General features: G+C 37.4%; 2 protein-coding genes across 2 annotated transcripts; both read right to left on the bottom strand.

Moving 5' to 3' along the window:
- Nucleotides 1–3574: 3574 nt before the first annotated feature.
- On the bottom strand, nt 3575–6438 carry LOC145782747 (uncharacterized). The gene is made up of 3 exons (XM_082594506.1): nt 6330–6438; nt 5598–5750; nt 3575–4388 (listed from the first exon to the last, which is right to left on the bottom strand). The coding sequence occupies exons 1-3, from the start codon at nt 6409–6411 to the stop codon at nt 3913–3915; spliced, it is 711 nt and encodes a 236-aa protein (XP_082450632.1). The 5' UTR covers nt 6412–6438; the 3' UTR covers nt 3575–3912.
- A 4966-nt stretch (nt 6439–11404) lies between these two features.
- LOC145782744 (uncharacterized) lies at nt 11405–15218 on the bottom strand. Its single transcript, XM_082594503.1, has 3 exons — nt 15086–15218; nt 13779–13928; nt 11405–12556 (listed from the first exon to the last, which is right to left on the bottom strand). The coding sequence occupies exons 1-3, from the start codon at nt 15192–15194 to the stop codon at nt 11982–11984; spliced, it is 834 nt and encodes a 277-aa protein (XP_082450629.1). The 5' UTR covers nt 15195–15218; the 3' UTR covers nt 11405–11981.
- Nucleotides 15219–15970: the final 752 nt, after the last annotated feature.

Here is a 15970-nt window from a genome sequence, read left to right on the forward strand (position 1 = left end):
TGTAAAATATGGCAACACTGAAGTTGGAGTCCTATAATTATTTTTCGCCCGACTCCACAGCCCTGCTTTTACCCCGGCTGACTGGTGGAAGGTGGCACAGTCGCGGATGATATTACTGCTGCTCTGTGCCTTACCCCAAGGAAAATGAAAGGTGATCGCATTGAATTAATTTAGTTGCCATGTCAATATTTCAACCGGAAGTAGTCATCGTTGTAAAATTAAAATTTAGGCATGAGTTTGCAGAGGTTTTCAATTAACAAAATAATAATTCATATTCTATTACAGCTAAGAAAAAATGGAGTTTTCAGATTGAGGTGCTTTGAGTTGGTAATGCGGAAACAGCGAATTGATGAGGAGCAACTTTGAAGGAAGAGTATCGTGTGATATGAGTCAAAGAAAATGGAATTCCAGCGAAATTCAGAAAGCACTAAGCGGGCTAGAAGTCAAAACTTTTTGGCCAAAACTGTGTTCAACAAACCATAGTTGCCAGGTTGTCATTTTTTTTGTAAATTGTACTGCAGGTATGGTGGGCGCTGAAGGATTGATATTTATCGTTCGCCCCGAAAGCTCAATTAGCTAGACGCCTTACTTTGCGACCAGAAGACCTGCAAGATCAAACGGTGCTGGTACGACACTCGGGTGTGCGCTTGGGCAATACATTTCAAGGATAGTTTTCCATTCAGAGGCACTTAGTGGATGGAATAACTTAAAGTTCGCCCCGTTAGCTCAGTGGTTACGCGCCCGGCTCAAGATCACGCGGCGCTAGTTCGACTCTCGGGTTGTGCGCTTGAGCAACGTATTTAGGACTGCTCTCTATTCAGCGGCACCTAGTGAATGAAATGATTCCTCGGCAACAACACTTCAACAATCGGAAAACTTCACTCTGCCAATCTTAGGGCTACCATATGTCCTCTTATAAGAGGATTTGTCCTCTTTTTTCAAGAAAAACGAAAGGTCCTCCGAGGACACTCAAAAATGCTCAAATGTCCTCTTTTTTGGCATTTTCAGTTTTCTTGCTTATATTTTCAACAGGACTTTATTCTTAGGCTATTTTATTTATTTGCATAAGACAATAAGTCCATAGAATTCAAATTTTTAACAGTCATCACACGAAATATCAGATTAAAACAGCACCATGCAGGCTACATCAAATAGTGGCTATAGGCTGTAATCCTTTTGGTTATATAATATCAAACAGGTTTGGCTGTTCAAAAAATGGCAAGGAAAACATATAGAGAAATTACTCCAATTGAAACTTTCAAAGCAGCAGCGTAGGAAGTTAGTGAAGGAGCTTCTATTTCTGGTGCAGCTAGACAGTATTCCATTAACAGGATGACCCTTTCGAGACATATTGAGCGGGTCAGAACTGGTAGTGATCGGAAAGCATTTACTCGAAAGGTGGAATCGGACTTGGCGGCACATATAGCCTAACTTCTTTATGCGATCGTCTTTATGGTTTGACAAGAGACAAGGCTCGATCTCTTGGATACGAATTTGCTCTTAAAAACAATCTTGTCCAGCAAGCTGGTTGAAAGATAAAATAGGTGGTAAAAATGGCTACAAAATTTTATGAACAGGCATCATCTGTACTTGCGATGTCCCGAACTTACATCATATGGTCGAGCTACAGCTTTTAAACTAGCAAATGTGAGCAAGTATTTCCACATCCTCAATGAAGTAATGGAAAAATATCAGTTCCACCCAGGCCAGATTTACAACTGTGACGAAACCGAAATATCTACAGTCCAAAGCCCCAAAAAATTGTTATAGGCCTACTACTTAATTACTTTGTATCAAACCTTATTCAAATTGACTTCGGCTACAGATTGTCTTTGATTTCCAAAAATTTGCTGTAAACTTGTTAATGTAGGCTTAACATGTTGATTCATACATTCTTAGACGTGCATTCTAACGTATTAAACGCCATTGTTTTGAGGTTATTGTAAGTAATGGCGGTGAGTGCGAGCAGGTGAGTCAGGCAGAAAATTTCTAAATTTGAGGAAATCTGATGAACAAATTCACCAAAAATGAAATTTGTGACGAAATCAGAATTGGGCACATCAAAAAACAGGAAGTAAGACAAAAAATAAGACTTCAACACCAAACAATTGCAAAGATGTTTGTGGTAGTTATATATCACGGTCGTATTATTATGGTAAGTTACGATTTATTTTATATTGATTTCACTCTTGTAGACGTTGCTCATTACCAACTTAAGAGTTTGACTTGTTTGTTATTTGAAGCAAATCGAAATAAATTATGATGCATCCACAATAGTGCAAGGAAAGAAAAAGGCTAGTTTATTTTAGTTGAGTTCGTTTTGGCATCTTAACGGTTGTGTAATGTGTAGCCTAAATTTCAATCACATTTCGTGCAAGCAATTTTATAGTTTTGTTAAAGCTGATGTTTACTCACTGCAAAACAGTTAAGGCATGGCTACCTGAAAATGCTGCCTGGTTTATCATAGGCTATTTTATAGATTTTTGCGATCGTTGCAAATAATATAAAATCTTTTTGTTGCCTTAAGAAAGGAATAAAAAATTGAAGAAAAGTGAGTTAAAATTTTTAATCAGACTGTTAGCAAGTGGCTAATAGTCTGACTGCAATTTTGTGGATCGAACTATTATCGTTTTTCCAATCCTTGTGATGTTGAAACTCATAGTGTCACCTGAGGAAGGGAGCAAATATATTTTAAAATATCATTTTTAACAATTTCATGTAGAACGTTACCAAATTGGGAAAATTTCGAAAAGTTTTATAGAGTGTAAAAAATCAGGGTGGGGAACTGTAAAATATTCATATGCCAAACCAGACAAATCAGCTAAATTGTCTTGTTTTTTATGCGTCTGTTTTTTGTTTTGCTGCATAGGCCTACAATTATCCAAAAAAGTGTTTAAACGTGATATTCTACTTGCGTTTCAGTTGCTGGCAAAACTTGTCCTCTTTTTAGGCGATGAAAATATGGTAGGCCTAGCCAATCTCGATGACCGGCCCTGCGTCAAGAGCCTCTACAAGTATGCGAAACTACCAGGAATAACCTATCAAGGCTTTGTCTGTCCGAGGATAAAGATTCAAAACCAGCCAACCAAAGGCAACTACATGTCACCAATCAGAAACTTCACTCTGTCAATCTCGGTGACCGGGCCTGCATCAATGATACAAAGCCTCTACAAATATGCGAAGCTGTCAGAATTAAGCTCTCAAAGAAGCTTCGCGTAAAAGCAGCGGAGCGCTCGCTACTTTTGATCCGAGTAAGGTTAGCACGATACTTTTCATCGAGTCATGGCAGGAGCGCCCCTCTTTTAGCATGTTGTAGCCATAGCGCGCTAGTTTCAAAGCAGCAGATGCCCATCTCAGCTCAAAGAAGCTTTCTCAGTCCCAAGTTAAAGACTTCCACTACCAACGAGTTTCTAACATCAGCCTCCTAGCTCAATTCCAACGATTGAACTTGTAGGGATCTGTGATAAAGCTCCTGTGGTAAGCCCTCTGACATTGCAGAGCTCTTTCAGCTCTCTACGTATTAGCCCACTAAAGATGACACTCTTTGTTTTAAAACTCAGGTAACAATAGAAACCAAAGTAACTGCAACCAGGTCAAGCAGCAGCTCGTTTATTCAGGTAGAACTGAAACAACAATCATCGCATGAATAGCCACTGTGCAACAACACAGAATGTTTTCTTTAGAAACAGACTATTGTTGGAAGTTTAGGTTAATTCATGATCAATCGCAAATCATGAAAAAACTGATGAGATAGAACAAAGAACCACATCGCTTGCAAAAACATTTAAGTAGCATGTCTCTAAAGATATTTTTAGACATAAAATAAAAGCCATTGTGACATGCGCAGTCGACGTTGATGCTGGTTGCCATTGATAGCAGTCAATGTTAATTTATTAACTTCTTGGATCCTCCCTAATCACTGTCGCTGCTGCCTCCTCGTGATCTTTGACAATTCCTCCTCCTTGAAGTGCTTCTTCTTCTCCGAGAGCCACTTCCTCTTCTCTTTCGGAAGCACTTTTTCTTTTGCTTGCCACTTGACCTGGGTCTCCCTCTGGAATCTGAGCTACTTCCAGAATCTGAGCTACTACCAGAATCTGAGCTACTTCCAGAACTGCTTCCAGAGCTTGAGCTGCTTCCAGAGCTTGAGCTACTTCCAGAGCTTGAGCTGCTTCCAGAACTTGAGCTGTCTCCGGAACTTGAGCTGTCTCCAGAGCTGGAGCTGTCTCCGGAACTTGAATCAGAGTCCTGTTGTCTTCTATTGGGTCTCCTCCTATCAGTATTTGGACGGAATCTTCTTGTGTCCTCCAGAGCCATGGAGAAGGTGGAACGTTCACATGATCTTAAGCCACCACATGCTCGCACTTTTTTGTAAAAGCCTCCAAGGCATTCTGGAATAAGAAAAAAATTAAAAATTGTTTAAAAATAAAATGTGAAAAAGAAAACATTTAGTCAAGCTGAGTTGTATACAACCTGCAAAATATTATGCACATTGCACATCTGTGAAATGAGGTTACATTAAGCATCCAGAATTATGTCAAGATTTTAGGCCACAGCTTCAGGCGGTGAATCTATGTTTTTACAACTATATTTCAAATTGGTTCACCAGAAGATATATTATCTTAAGCAATTATCGCAATCATCATTTTCCAAAGTTAGTTCAATTGGTCTACTTCAGTATTGATGATTCAGTGATTGCCATACCAGATTATCAATATTCTTTGGTAGAAATTGTCATCATCATAGTTAACTGAAAAGTTTGAAAAGGATTGCAAAAACTTTTGATAAGTGAAGTTCAGTGTTGGATTCCAAGTAAAATTGTCTGCTTGTAAGTCTATTCTGATTTCTGATTACTTCTACTACAATACTGTCTGGTAACAGCCTGGATGTTGATAAATACCAGTGGTGTACTGTGACTATATTTTGGGTGTTCACGTTTTCCAGCAGGTTTCAAACAAACACAGGTTTGCAGTTTGTTCAATAGCTGTTCAGATCATATCGAAATAAACTGATGTGGTATAAAGAATCACTGTGCAAATCAAGCGTGTGTTTGAAACATTGTGAACACCCAAAACAATTTTCACCGATAACTAGCTGGTGTAATCCTCCTGACTTACATTTGCCTTCTCGTGGTATTCCTGCTTGCCGATGTGAACCCTGCTGGCTAGAAAGATCTCTACTTACCGATGCAAGTTTTGCCAGCGGGTAATACTCTTTCCTGCTGATGACAGCTCTGCATGCCATCAAGACCAATTTCCAATTTATGTGTCTTTTACGCCAAGCAGCGTTTTTCCTCAGTTTGATTGAAAAACCAAAGCGGTTTTGCATAGCTCGATTTCTTATAGCCTACAATTCCTAGAATATGAAAAAATGTAGAAATCCAGTTTTTATCTCCAACAACCTTGAGATTTCCTATTAAACAACACTCGTTTTACAAGAAATCAATAACTTCTCAGATATTCTGCTGCAAGCAGAACTTTTCAAGGGGCATCATTTCGAAATGATGCTGATGGGCGCGAAAGAGTCGAAATTCTATCAGGTCAACTTTTTTTATTGAAGAGCGAACCTTTGTTATTTCCCATTTAAATATTTTAACTTACTTCGGAAACGTGGGATCGGGCAAGAGGTTCCACCGTTGGTGGGATAGGTCTCTATGACGTAACTTTTTATTTGTCGCCATCTTTCGACTCCATTGTTGCTGTGACAGAAGCAGCAGCTCCAGCTTGTCCATTCTTTTCTGTACACACAATTCACTAAAGGAAAAACAAACCTGTTGATATTGTTTGAAGTATTTTAAGCCACAGACTTGATTTAGTTTTAAGCTTCAAACTTTCGGTCACGGCTTTAACGCAAACTTTACAATTTTAAATAAATTTATGGAAACGTAGTAAATCTAGCAAGCTAATTCTATATGTACCCGGGAAAACCTCCAGCATGTTAATCCCTGTCTCCAAATGGAAGCATATTCAAAATTAAATAGTAGTCAATTAAAAGACGACATTTTGCATTATCATCACCAATCTTAAACTAGCAATGAATATATTTTGTAAATCCAAGAAGCATCTAAAATAATTCAGCTTCACTCAACATTCAGGAAGGTCCGCTAAGTCGTCGATAACACCATTTCTAGTTATTTCATGTCTTCTAACCTTGTATTAAAAATACGTTATCCACATGACACTGTTAAAAATTACGTCGGCAGATATCACTTTTACGTTGTTTGGTGATTTTATACCATCACCATAAACAATCAACTTTCTTCTTAGTTAAAACAACTGCACAAAATAAATGAACTACTGTACAGTATATGACTATACAATCATCACAATCACCTTTTGGGGAGTATACACTACTTCCATAAACGGAAGTGATCAGGAGTGTAACCGCTGAAAAGAACAGCAACATCCGCTTCATCTTGAAGGTTCAATCCCCGCACAAGCTATTCAGCTAATTAAAAGTTTTGATGAAATGTCTTTAATAAACCTCTCGCTGCAGCCGCGCTTTGAGCAACCTTCTTCATCGATCGCGTCGAAACTTCTTTGTTCGTCGCAGATGATCGCGAAAACGCGCGATGCACTTTCTGCACATTCTCGCTTTCATTTTACAGACTAATTTTCTTAACTGAGAAAAAAACTTTTTGAAAAAAACTGATAACTTGAAAATGTCACAAACAATTTTACCAGAAAATATCATAATTTTTTTGGTCAACTTTCTTCAACCAAGAAGTTTCATATCAAGCAAAATCCTTTGTTTTCTCTCAAAAAAGTCATTTCTTTCTCATATTCGCTTTATCACTTCTTCGAACGAGAATTCTTTAAAACAAGCAAGAAATCGTCACAATGCCACAGAGCGACCATCGCGACTTGTATATGTCACTTCGGTGAAATTGTGTCCTTGTTTAAAGTTTTCATTTATCGGAGGTCAACTTGCAAGACTTGCCTGTTGTATTGTACAAAATAGATAAAAAAAAGTTAAACAAAGATTTAATAACTTTTCTTTGTAAAATATTTTTTAATTCTTTTTAATTTTTTTATTTGTTTAAATCGCATTTTCAAACTTTCATGCTTAATATCAAACATTTCAAAATAATGAGAAATTTAAAAAATGTCTAGTTGAAACTTCAATTAAAAATTATTAGTTTTCTAAATTATATTTGCCACAAACAATCAATTGCTTCACTGACCCATTTGTCTAACTTGAAGACGATTTTAAAGATTTTAACTTTCTACTTCATACTTTGCTCTAAGAATATTCTGCAATTGAATGTGTTTTTAGTTTGCTCGTTTGGTCCTTCTCTTGTCGGGCCATGCTTGTAGAACTGGTTTCGTGATTGTGGGATTTCCCTCCGCTATCCGTGCAGCGAAGGAACGCGGTTAAAGGCCACTCGAGCGCGTTTTGTTTGTTACGACATATGCGCGATTGTTGTCGATGAAAGAGCGTGACTCTTCGATGCAAACCTCGCCACGGTTCTCAGCATTGTCTTGTTGTTTCTGACACTGGCTCTCATTTAATTGGCTGGCTCCAAACCGCGGTCCAGGCACTACGTTGGACGAAGACTTCGATGATCATAATATTTATAGCGCCAAGACGCGATTTGCAGCTCAAGCGAAAAGAACAATGCAGAAATCCTCTTACATTCGTTTTAATTGCAAAGTTTTAATTAATATTTTTTCTGCACAATTGAATTATCTGCAAACGTTCCTGGGCGCACTACCGTGCCGCGATTGGTACAAGCAAGTAGATGCGAATACAAAATGACACAAGTCCATTTCGACCTTTCCCAGAAAATACAAATAAATTTTCAACTATTTCAAAATAAATGGCTGCAACATTTGTTTGTGAAAGGAACAATACAGCAGTTGTGTTGTTTCACTGACGGTTCTTATTTTACTGTACGTCAATTTCCATTTTCGAACTAAAATTGGAAAAAACAATTTTGAAATGACATAACTTAATACACTGGCCTGCATTTTAAAATGACGTAATAGTAAAGATTTTTGGTTAGTCAGAAAAATGTTCCAAGTGATGCAATTGCTCCATGAGTGTCAAGCAACAACGTTTGCTAACTGTTCGCAAAAAAAGCATAGGCCTACAAATTTAAAAAAAAGTCAAGGTATTAATTACAAATTAACTAATTACCAATCAAGAGTGGGCTAACTTGTCCAATGGAAGAGTCACCAGCCGAAATCTACAAACACCCTCGAGGCTTAAAATATTTAGTGTCAGTAAAACAAGTGAGCAATAGGAGTTTTACGTAAAATAACTTAACGATAGCAATCACAATACAGTACCTATAAGGATTTTATATGATCTGCAATTATCTAAAAATATGGACAATATCTTGTTAGACTGTACGAATTAATTTCCCCAAGTGTTTATTTGTTGGAGTTGCACGATGTTTTGATTTTACAAACTTCATTTAATAAGATAAAGGTTTGTAACAACCTGCCTCTGCTAAATACAACATTATCGTCACTTTCTGAAACCTTAAAAACTCAATTGTAGAGCGACATCAACCGAAACTTATTAGAGCCATGTCTTGTATTTTAATCAGTTCCATGTCTACAAAAGACGAGTTTGTAACAAAGATTTGGCAAACTATATCATTGACCACATTAATATTGAATGGATTTACAAGATATCAAAGCGTGGTTACGTCCTAAAAGTTTGCCTTGGAACTCCTCCAATATCTTGCAATTTATTTTTGTATTCTTCCAAATTGTGGTCTGAACTTGCCTCTTTAGGAAAGCCTTATTTTGTTCTTATTCTGACCCTGGTAAATAATGACTGAATGTTTTCGACATTGGACTATGTCTCTTTGAAAAACTTTGACTTTGTTTTGGAAACTGAAAACACTGAGCTGTGTTGTGTCTGATATAAACTTTTGAGTTATAAGCTCATTAACACTATCTCAATTTTAGAATATTACTATTCAGTTAGAAGAATCACAAAAACATGTCGGCATAGTTTGCCCACCGTTGCCATAGATTTACTGCAGCTAGACTGGCCAGATGCAAATTCCTTATATGAAAAATAATTTTATTAATTGTTTTCATAGCCTGAGCAAGTCGTATAGATGTAGCGATTCTTCTGTAATTATTGTTTCGTCAGGGAAGTTTGCCGCCTTATTTTAAGAAAGACATTTCTTGTTCAGAGAAGTCATAAAGATGAAAGCTAATAAGTTAAACAATGAAATTGTTATTTGGCGTCATATTAGACATGAAAAAATGCTGAAAGTTATTTAGTTTTGTCAAAAAGTTTTGAGAAAAACGTATTTGAAGTTTTTGCGTTAGACATAAACCGAGTGTTAATTTTTTGTTTGTTGGCACACATAGGACATTGAAATAAGGCAGGCCAAAAATAAAACTAAAAAAAACTAAATATGTCCGTTTCAAAATCTTTGAAAACACGTTCGGCTTTAACTAATGTAGGTTTGCAAAGCTTTTCTGACTTTTTAACCTCATCTTGCTCTTATATTTTTTCTTGATTCCAAGACAAACAAATTCGAAATTGAAGTTTCATCCTCTTTAACCTTAAACACATTCACGTTTGCTGCACCATCGAAGATGATATTATCACTTTCAACACAAAACTTTTATATTAGTTTTTGCAGATCTGTTTCTATGAAGCTGTACATAAAGTGTTGCCTATCGTGATGACGAGAATCTTGTTTTTTATAAAACCCGTCTCAGATTTGAATTGCTCATTCCAAGTGATTCCTCAGTGCACAATTAACAAACTTTCCTGACTGAACGAGGTTTAAAAGCGAATTTTCATCGAGACTTTTCAACGGATGTTGACGAAGTTTAAAACGACTAAAGTTGAAGTTGTTTGCACATAAACTGCATTCATTACGCTCAGAAGACTAAGTTTTGCTTCAAGAAACGTTTCAAATAGTCATAATGTATTCACGAGTGTTGTTTACATTGGTTCATGTTGTGCCGTATTCCTACATGTCGTTCACATTTTTCTGTGGCTTCATTTTACCATTTGTTGATTCCACCAAAGACTTTAATTTTTTGTGAAACCAGCAGCACATCTCTTCTCACTACGTTTGATCTGAAGCCGCTGAGTTATGGGCCCAACTTTATGGGCAACGGGTTAGCCCCCTCGCCCACCAGAAGCGCACTTGTTGTTATTGTTGTAGCAAAGTAGTGAGATCCAGTCCGCGACATTCGGAAGGGCACCGGTTCGACACCCTGAAAAGCATGCGGCTGTGTCTTTGGCAAGACACTTAAAGACATGCCTGAAGGTGGACACAAAGATTGGATTCCTCCCCTTTTTGCAGACTTGACATAAATGTTCAAGCACTCACCATAGCTTAAACCTGGATAGGACAAAATGACACCAATCCAGAATATGGTGGGTGGCTCCATATGCGAGCTCTTGTGGGAAGCGAAAAGAAGCAGGCGGACTATAACTTTTCCTTGCACGGTGCAAACGGTGTTTAAACTTGAAATGAATTTAATGACATGGATGTGAACAATGTTGACTTGTAGTTAGTTGCGTTGTTCAGTGCGCATGCGCGAGATTGAGCTTCAACCTTTTTTTTATTGACAAAGAAAGGAAACCCCGCCACCAAAATGGTTATTGTAGCGTTGCTCATTTTTTCCCTTCACATCTTGAAAGTTCTCAATTAATTGGACTGCTCTTCTTTACCTCTGTTAGTCTAAGACTCGCCTGCCCTTGTGCCGCTGGGATAGGGAAGTCCAATACAGTTCAACTCCCAATCGAGCAAAACTTAATTCATAATTAGAAAAACATTTCTTGTCTTAGTCTTTGAAAAGTCACGTGACTAGGTGCCCATCTCTACGCAACCGGCAAACCAGCCCCTTTGTTCACATTGATTCAATGTCTTCAGATGTTTAATCAATGTGAAATGATCTGATTTGTTGGTTAAGTAAAGATGTTACAAGCACCGACGCTTTTTTCCGCTTTTCCCCTTTTTAGATATTTTTACTTTAGCACCAACAAGTAGCTGCAATGTCTTTATAACTCAAGGAGGCAAAATGTGTAACAAAGCCACTTTTGGTTCGAACTTATGTTCGATTTCGTCCGCCCCGATAGCTCAGTGGTTACGCGCCCGGCTCAAGATCATGCAGCGCTGGTTCGACTCTCGGGGTGTGCGCTTGAGCAACGCACTTTCAGGACTGCTCTCCATTCAGCGGCACCTGGGGAATGAAATAATTTCCCGACAACAACACTTCAACAATCGGAAACTTCACTCTGCCAATCTCGGTAACCGGCCCTGCGTCAAGAGCCTCTACAAGTATGCGAAACTACCAGGAATGACCAATCAAGGCTTTGTCAGTCCGAAGATAAAGATTCAAAACCAACCAACCATTTCAGGGATTCATCGAACTGGCACTTAAAATGTTCTTTATTTTCCGCAAAGTGGCTTTATAATTAAAACGATTATTCTTTCATGTTTAATTTAATTTTGTAGTTTGAATTAAAACAAATTTCAAACACAAGTTCCAGAAAGTTTTTAAAGCTAAGATAAGCGAGCGTTAAGAACTTTTAACACAAGAACGTTTAAATGACGTAAGCTCAACGCTCGCTGAAAGCACCTGGCTCAGGCTTGTGAAGGCAATTGTTTCCCTAAATTATGCAACACACGGAAATATTCTCTTTCATTGCTTGACACTCAAATACACTTCATTTCAGCGATAAAAAGTTTTTAATGCCCATCAATGACAATTGCATTCCATGCGTTGTAATTGTGTCATGTCGTCATTATTGACGTAGCAATGGCCACACAATGGGTGAGCAAGTTAGCAACAAAACTTTTATGCATTATGAAATTTATTGTGGAAAATATAAAGCTGGAATAAGAGAACAAGGTTTCAATTTTGAACAATGTCTTCTCAATATTCTAATTATTGAAACGAAAAAAATCAAAGCTTTCGCTCAGATCAGAGTCACTCTAATGAAAGTAATGTTCTTAAAATGTTTGGCTGATCGAAGTTTTTGGATTGAATGATCTACCAAGGATAATGGGAAGGATATGGATGGATGGGTCTTGGATTTCTTCCTCCGTTATCTTCTTCAGCGCTGCTAGGTGCTCCAGCGGCGCTGCTGTCGGTTCCTCCACCGGCGCTGGTATTGGACCCACTATCGGTTCCGTTGTCCGAAGTGTCAGAGTTGCTATCCGAAGTATTGGAGCCGCTACCGGAACTGCTTTCAGAGTCGGAACTATTGCTATCGGAACTGCTGCTATCGGAGCTGCTGCTATCGGAGCTGCTGCTATCGGAACTGCTGCTATCGGAGCTGCTGCTATCGGAGCTGCTGCTATTGGAGCTACTTCCAGAAGAACTGCTGCACGAACTGCTTCCAGATTTACTTCCGGAACTGCTGCCGGAACTTCCCGATTTACATTTCTTCTTCTTCTTCTTGCCTCTTTTTTTGAGATTAAACAAACGAGCTAGTCCACCATTCACATCTAAAGTTCCCATTTGGACGAGGACATCGTTTGTAAACTCTTCCTCCTCCTCAGTGTTCTTATGCTCTCCATTCAAGACAATCTCCAAATCGAAGAGCTCCGTGGCGTTCAGACACTCTGGTGAAGTGAAAAGATTGTGACGTAACAATTAGAGCAAAAGCAACCATAACAATTATAATTGTAACACAAGATAGTAGTTTTAGTTGCAATAAAATACACAGGTTTCCAGTTTAAATTTTTTATAAAATTTTATAGATTTTCATAAAAATAACAACTTTTAACTGCTGCAAATTTTCGGGTTGACGCTTGTGCTCATGTGCTCATTAACAATTACTTAGTGACAACCAGAAAAAGCAATTATGAAAACGTATTTGTGACGTAATCTGTTTCATCTGCACTGAAAGAAAAAAGACTGAATAAAATAAATACGACAAGAATACTGAAAGAAACATAGAAGCAGTAGTGTGTGATTCATGTTTTAAGCATGTTTGGAGACTAATCGTCAACTGTGCTTTTGTCATGGCAGAATAGTTCTAAGTGACAACCAGAAAAAGCAATTATGAAAACGTATTTGTGACGTAATCTGTTTCATCTGCACTGAAAGAAAAAAGACTGAATAAAATAAATACGACAAGAATACTGAAAGAAACATAGAAGCAGTAGTGTGTGATTCATGTTTTAAGCATGTTTGGAGACTAATCGTCAACTGTGCTTTTGTCATGGCAGAATAGTTCTACATTTCATTTTGACCTCATAATAGCAAGATAGACGATGACGCTGCACTGAGATCCATGCGAGATCGTAAAGAAATGGGCAAGTTAGGAAAAAGCGCCTTAAATTAGGTGGTGAGAGGTAATTTCAATTTCAACTTTAGCCCTTCTTGTAGGATACAATAGCCTAGTATATTCAAAGACCTCAGGTATAATTTTTTTTGAAATTTTTGTCCAAAAACCTCCCTACCCTGAAAATTACTTTCGCGTAAAATTGTCTTGCTGTGTATTGCGTAAACGTCATTTTTTGTTTATGGTATTTCAATTTCAAATATTATGCACTATTGTACTTAAACACGATGAAAATGTTACAAGACAGCCGTAAACAGTTTTTTGATCTTGGTTTTATCGTAAAACAAGGTAAAAAAGTCATTTCGATTTGTGTAAAAATCATCTTGATGTGGGCCCAAGAATCTCATAGATACCGGCCCAAATTATCCCCTCAACGACCCTGTAGGTCATGATCTAACTTGTAAACCGTTACTGAAAATTACTTCAATGAATCTTGTGTCAATTCGCTTGTTCAACCGAGATAAATTGATATTTCTATAAACACTTTAGTGACTCACCTTCTTTCTCAGGGGGTGGACAGGGCTTTCCCCCATTTTCAGGGAGAGTAACAACAATCTGTTTCCTCTCCTTCAACCAGACGGTCACCTCATCGACCATCTGCTTCATGCAGTCGCCCCATTCCTCCAAGTCCTTCACCTCACAATCGACTGGAAGATAAAACAAATGTTTGTAACATTCGTGTCTTTGTTCTGTGCTTGTCATACGCAGTAGTAGGTCAAAGAAGCAAAGTCGGCGGCAACGTACTTTCAAAAAAACACAAATGGAAACGTTAAAACCCAGAGAAGCAACTAGTAGGCTCAGGAGTCTGGTCATCTGGAAAATTTTAAAACATCTTACTTTGTTTTTATTGTTATTTGTTTATTTTTGATCCAATAATTGTTTAATACGCACAGTGTTGTATTTGACCAAACTTAATAAACTAGATTTCTTTTAAAGTTGAAGTCAGTTTACCTGGTTGCTTTGAAATTGAAGTTCAGTTTCAAATATTTTTTCACGATCACAAAAGGTTTCAATAATTTATTTTTGACTAATCTTTGTATTTTCTTGTATGCAGTGTTTGTGCAGTCTTTCAGTAAATTTCTAAAAAATTGTCCGGGTATTCCTAGTCTAGAAGAAAAATGGTTGGAACACCTAGGTAACGACCATCTAATTAAAAAATAAAGAGCCCTAAATGTTGATAAGTTTAGTTTCTACCCATCTTTACATTTTGATTGGATTATTCCTACCCCCAATAATAAATATAGGCTCTATACAAGGCACATTTCACCTGGTACATTTGTAAGCACATAAATAAGCTAATTTTAAATGTTATTAATTAGTTAACAATTGAGTCTTCACTTCAAAATAGTGAGTTACTTTCATGAGTCTCAAAAGCTCAAAAATGCTTCTGAATAAACTAACAAAGTGTATTGAGCAGCGAGAAAATTTTGCAAAGACGAAAAAAATCACATGTTTTTTTTTCGATTTTAGGATGTGACGCGTACCCAAGTGAAATTATAATGAAAACAAAAGACAATTAAATGAAGCATGGATCATAAATAAAATATATAACAACGACAAAACTTTACAATTTTGATAACTTGTATAACGTAAAACACAATTTATTTGAATGTTATTTTAAATTTAGTTGTTTCATATTAATGAAATAAAATACTTGGTAAGTGAAATAGAAAAAATTATGAAACGAGAAATTATTTTCATAAACTTTCTATAAAATAATTCCCAAACGTTAATTTAAAAATATGCTTCACTTCCAATTGATACTTTACAATGATTTCAAATAAAATAACTAAAATTTACTCACTTGGTTGATTATTTTTCTCTTCTTTCTTCGGCCTTGTCCTCACGTTCCAGGCCTCACTCAGGCCAACAAACACACAGAGCAATGCGGCGCACAGTAATATTCTCGGCATCTTGCAATAAATGATATTGCAACTTATGCCTCAATTGTGGCTTGGCTTGATTGGCTTGTACTTTATATAAAGAGAACCTCGATGTCTGTACCATGCGCCAACGTGTAAAAGCCACTATTGCTTACATTTTTACAACGTAGTTGAACGTAGAATCAACGAAAATGTTTAATCATTCAACGACGTGAGTTTTTTGGCAGACATTTTTCCACCTTGTACATTTTTTCTTAAAAATCTAATCTATCTTTAATTTCTGGCAACCCAGCCGTCACTTGTTGAGATGGCAATTTATTTTCCCCGAGGCGAGCCATGCAAAAGGTGTTCAAGCTAATTGTACAACGCTTTCGCCAAAATCGTGCAGTAATGTCGGAATGGTACCAACATGGGTTCGTGTTAGATTAATCATGTTGTTTGTGCGCTCATAACAGACTTGTTTCCAGCAAGTTTTCAACATTTGTTTTTATTTTCTGAAAAACATGTCTTTGCTTCTTCCGAAGAATAATATTGTTCAATTGAAACTTAATCATTCAGAAATATTGTGATACTTATGACCGAACTGTTCGGTCTTTGTCTTGTCATTCTTACTAACAGGGGCGTTGACAGGGGGGTCTAGGTGGTACTTTTGGACCCGGGCCCAGAAAATTTAGGGGGCCGGATTTAAAAGATTTCCCGCAACTTATCAAGATCTTAATATAATCAGATCTAGCCTAAAGAATTGCCATCAGAGGTTAAAACAGCCACTTCAGCTGTTAGATTGTAAAGTACCAGGCACCCTTTCG

Source organism: Aplidium turbinatum, chromosome 14, assembly GCF_918807975.1.
Source record: "Aplidium turbinatum chromosome 14, kaAplTurb1.1, whole genome shotgun sequence".
NCBI lineage: Eukaryota > Metazoa > Chordata > Ascidiacea > Aplousobranchia > Polyclinidae > Aplidium > Aplidium turbinatum.

Excerpts from the sequence above, each read along its gene's own strand:
- LOC145782747 (XM_082594506.1), bottom strand. The coding sequence starts at position 6,411 with ATGAAGCGGATGTTGCTGTTCTTTTCAGCGGTTACACTCCTGATCACT. Across the intron at positions 5,751-6,329 it reads TAGTGTATACTCCCCAAAAG|TGAATTGTGTGTACAGAAAA; the intron begins GTGATTGTGATG and ends TTTTTCCTTTAG. Across the intron at positions 4,389-5,597 it reads CCCGATCCCACGTTTCCGAA|AATGCCTTGGAGGCTTTTAC; the intron begins GTAAGTTAAAAT and ends TTCTTATTCCAG.
- LOC145782744 (XM_082594503.1), bottom strand. The coding sequence starts at position 15,194 with ATGCCGAGAATATTACTGTGCGCCGCATTGCTCTGTGTGTTTGTTGGC. Across the intron at positions 13,929-15,085 it reads AGAGAAAAATAATCAACCAA|TCGATTGTGAGGTGAAGGAC; the intron begins GTGAGTAAATTT and ends TTTATCTTCCAG. Across the intron at positions 12,557-13,778 it reads TCCACCCCCTGAGAAAGAAG|AGTGTCTGAACGCCACGGAG; the intron begins GTGAGTCACTAA and ends TCACTTCACCAG.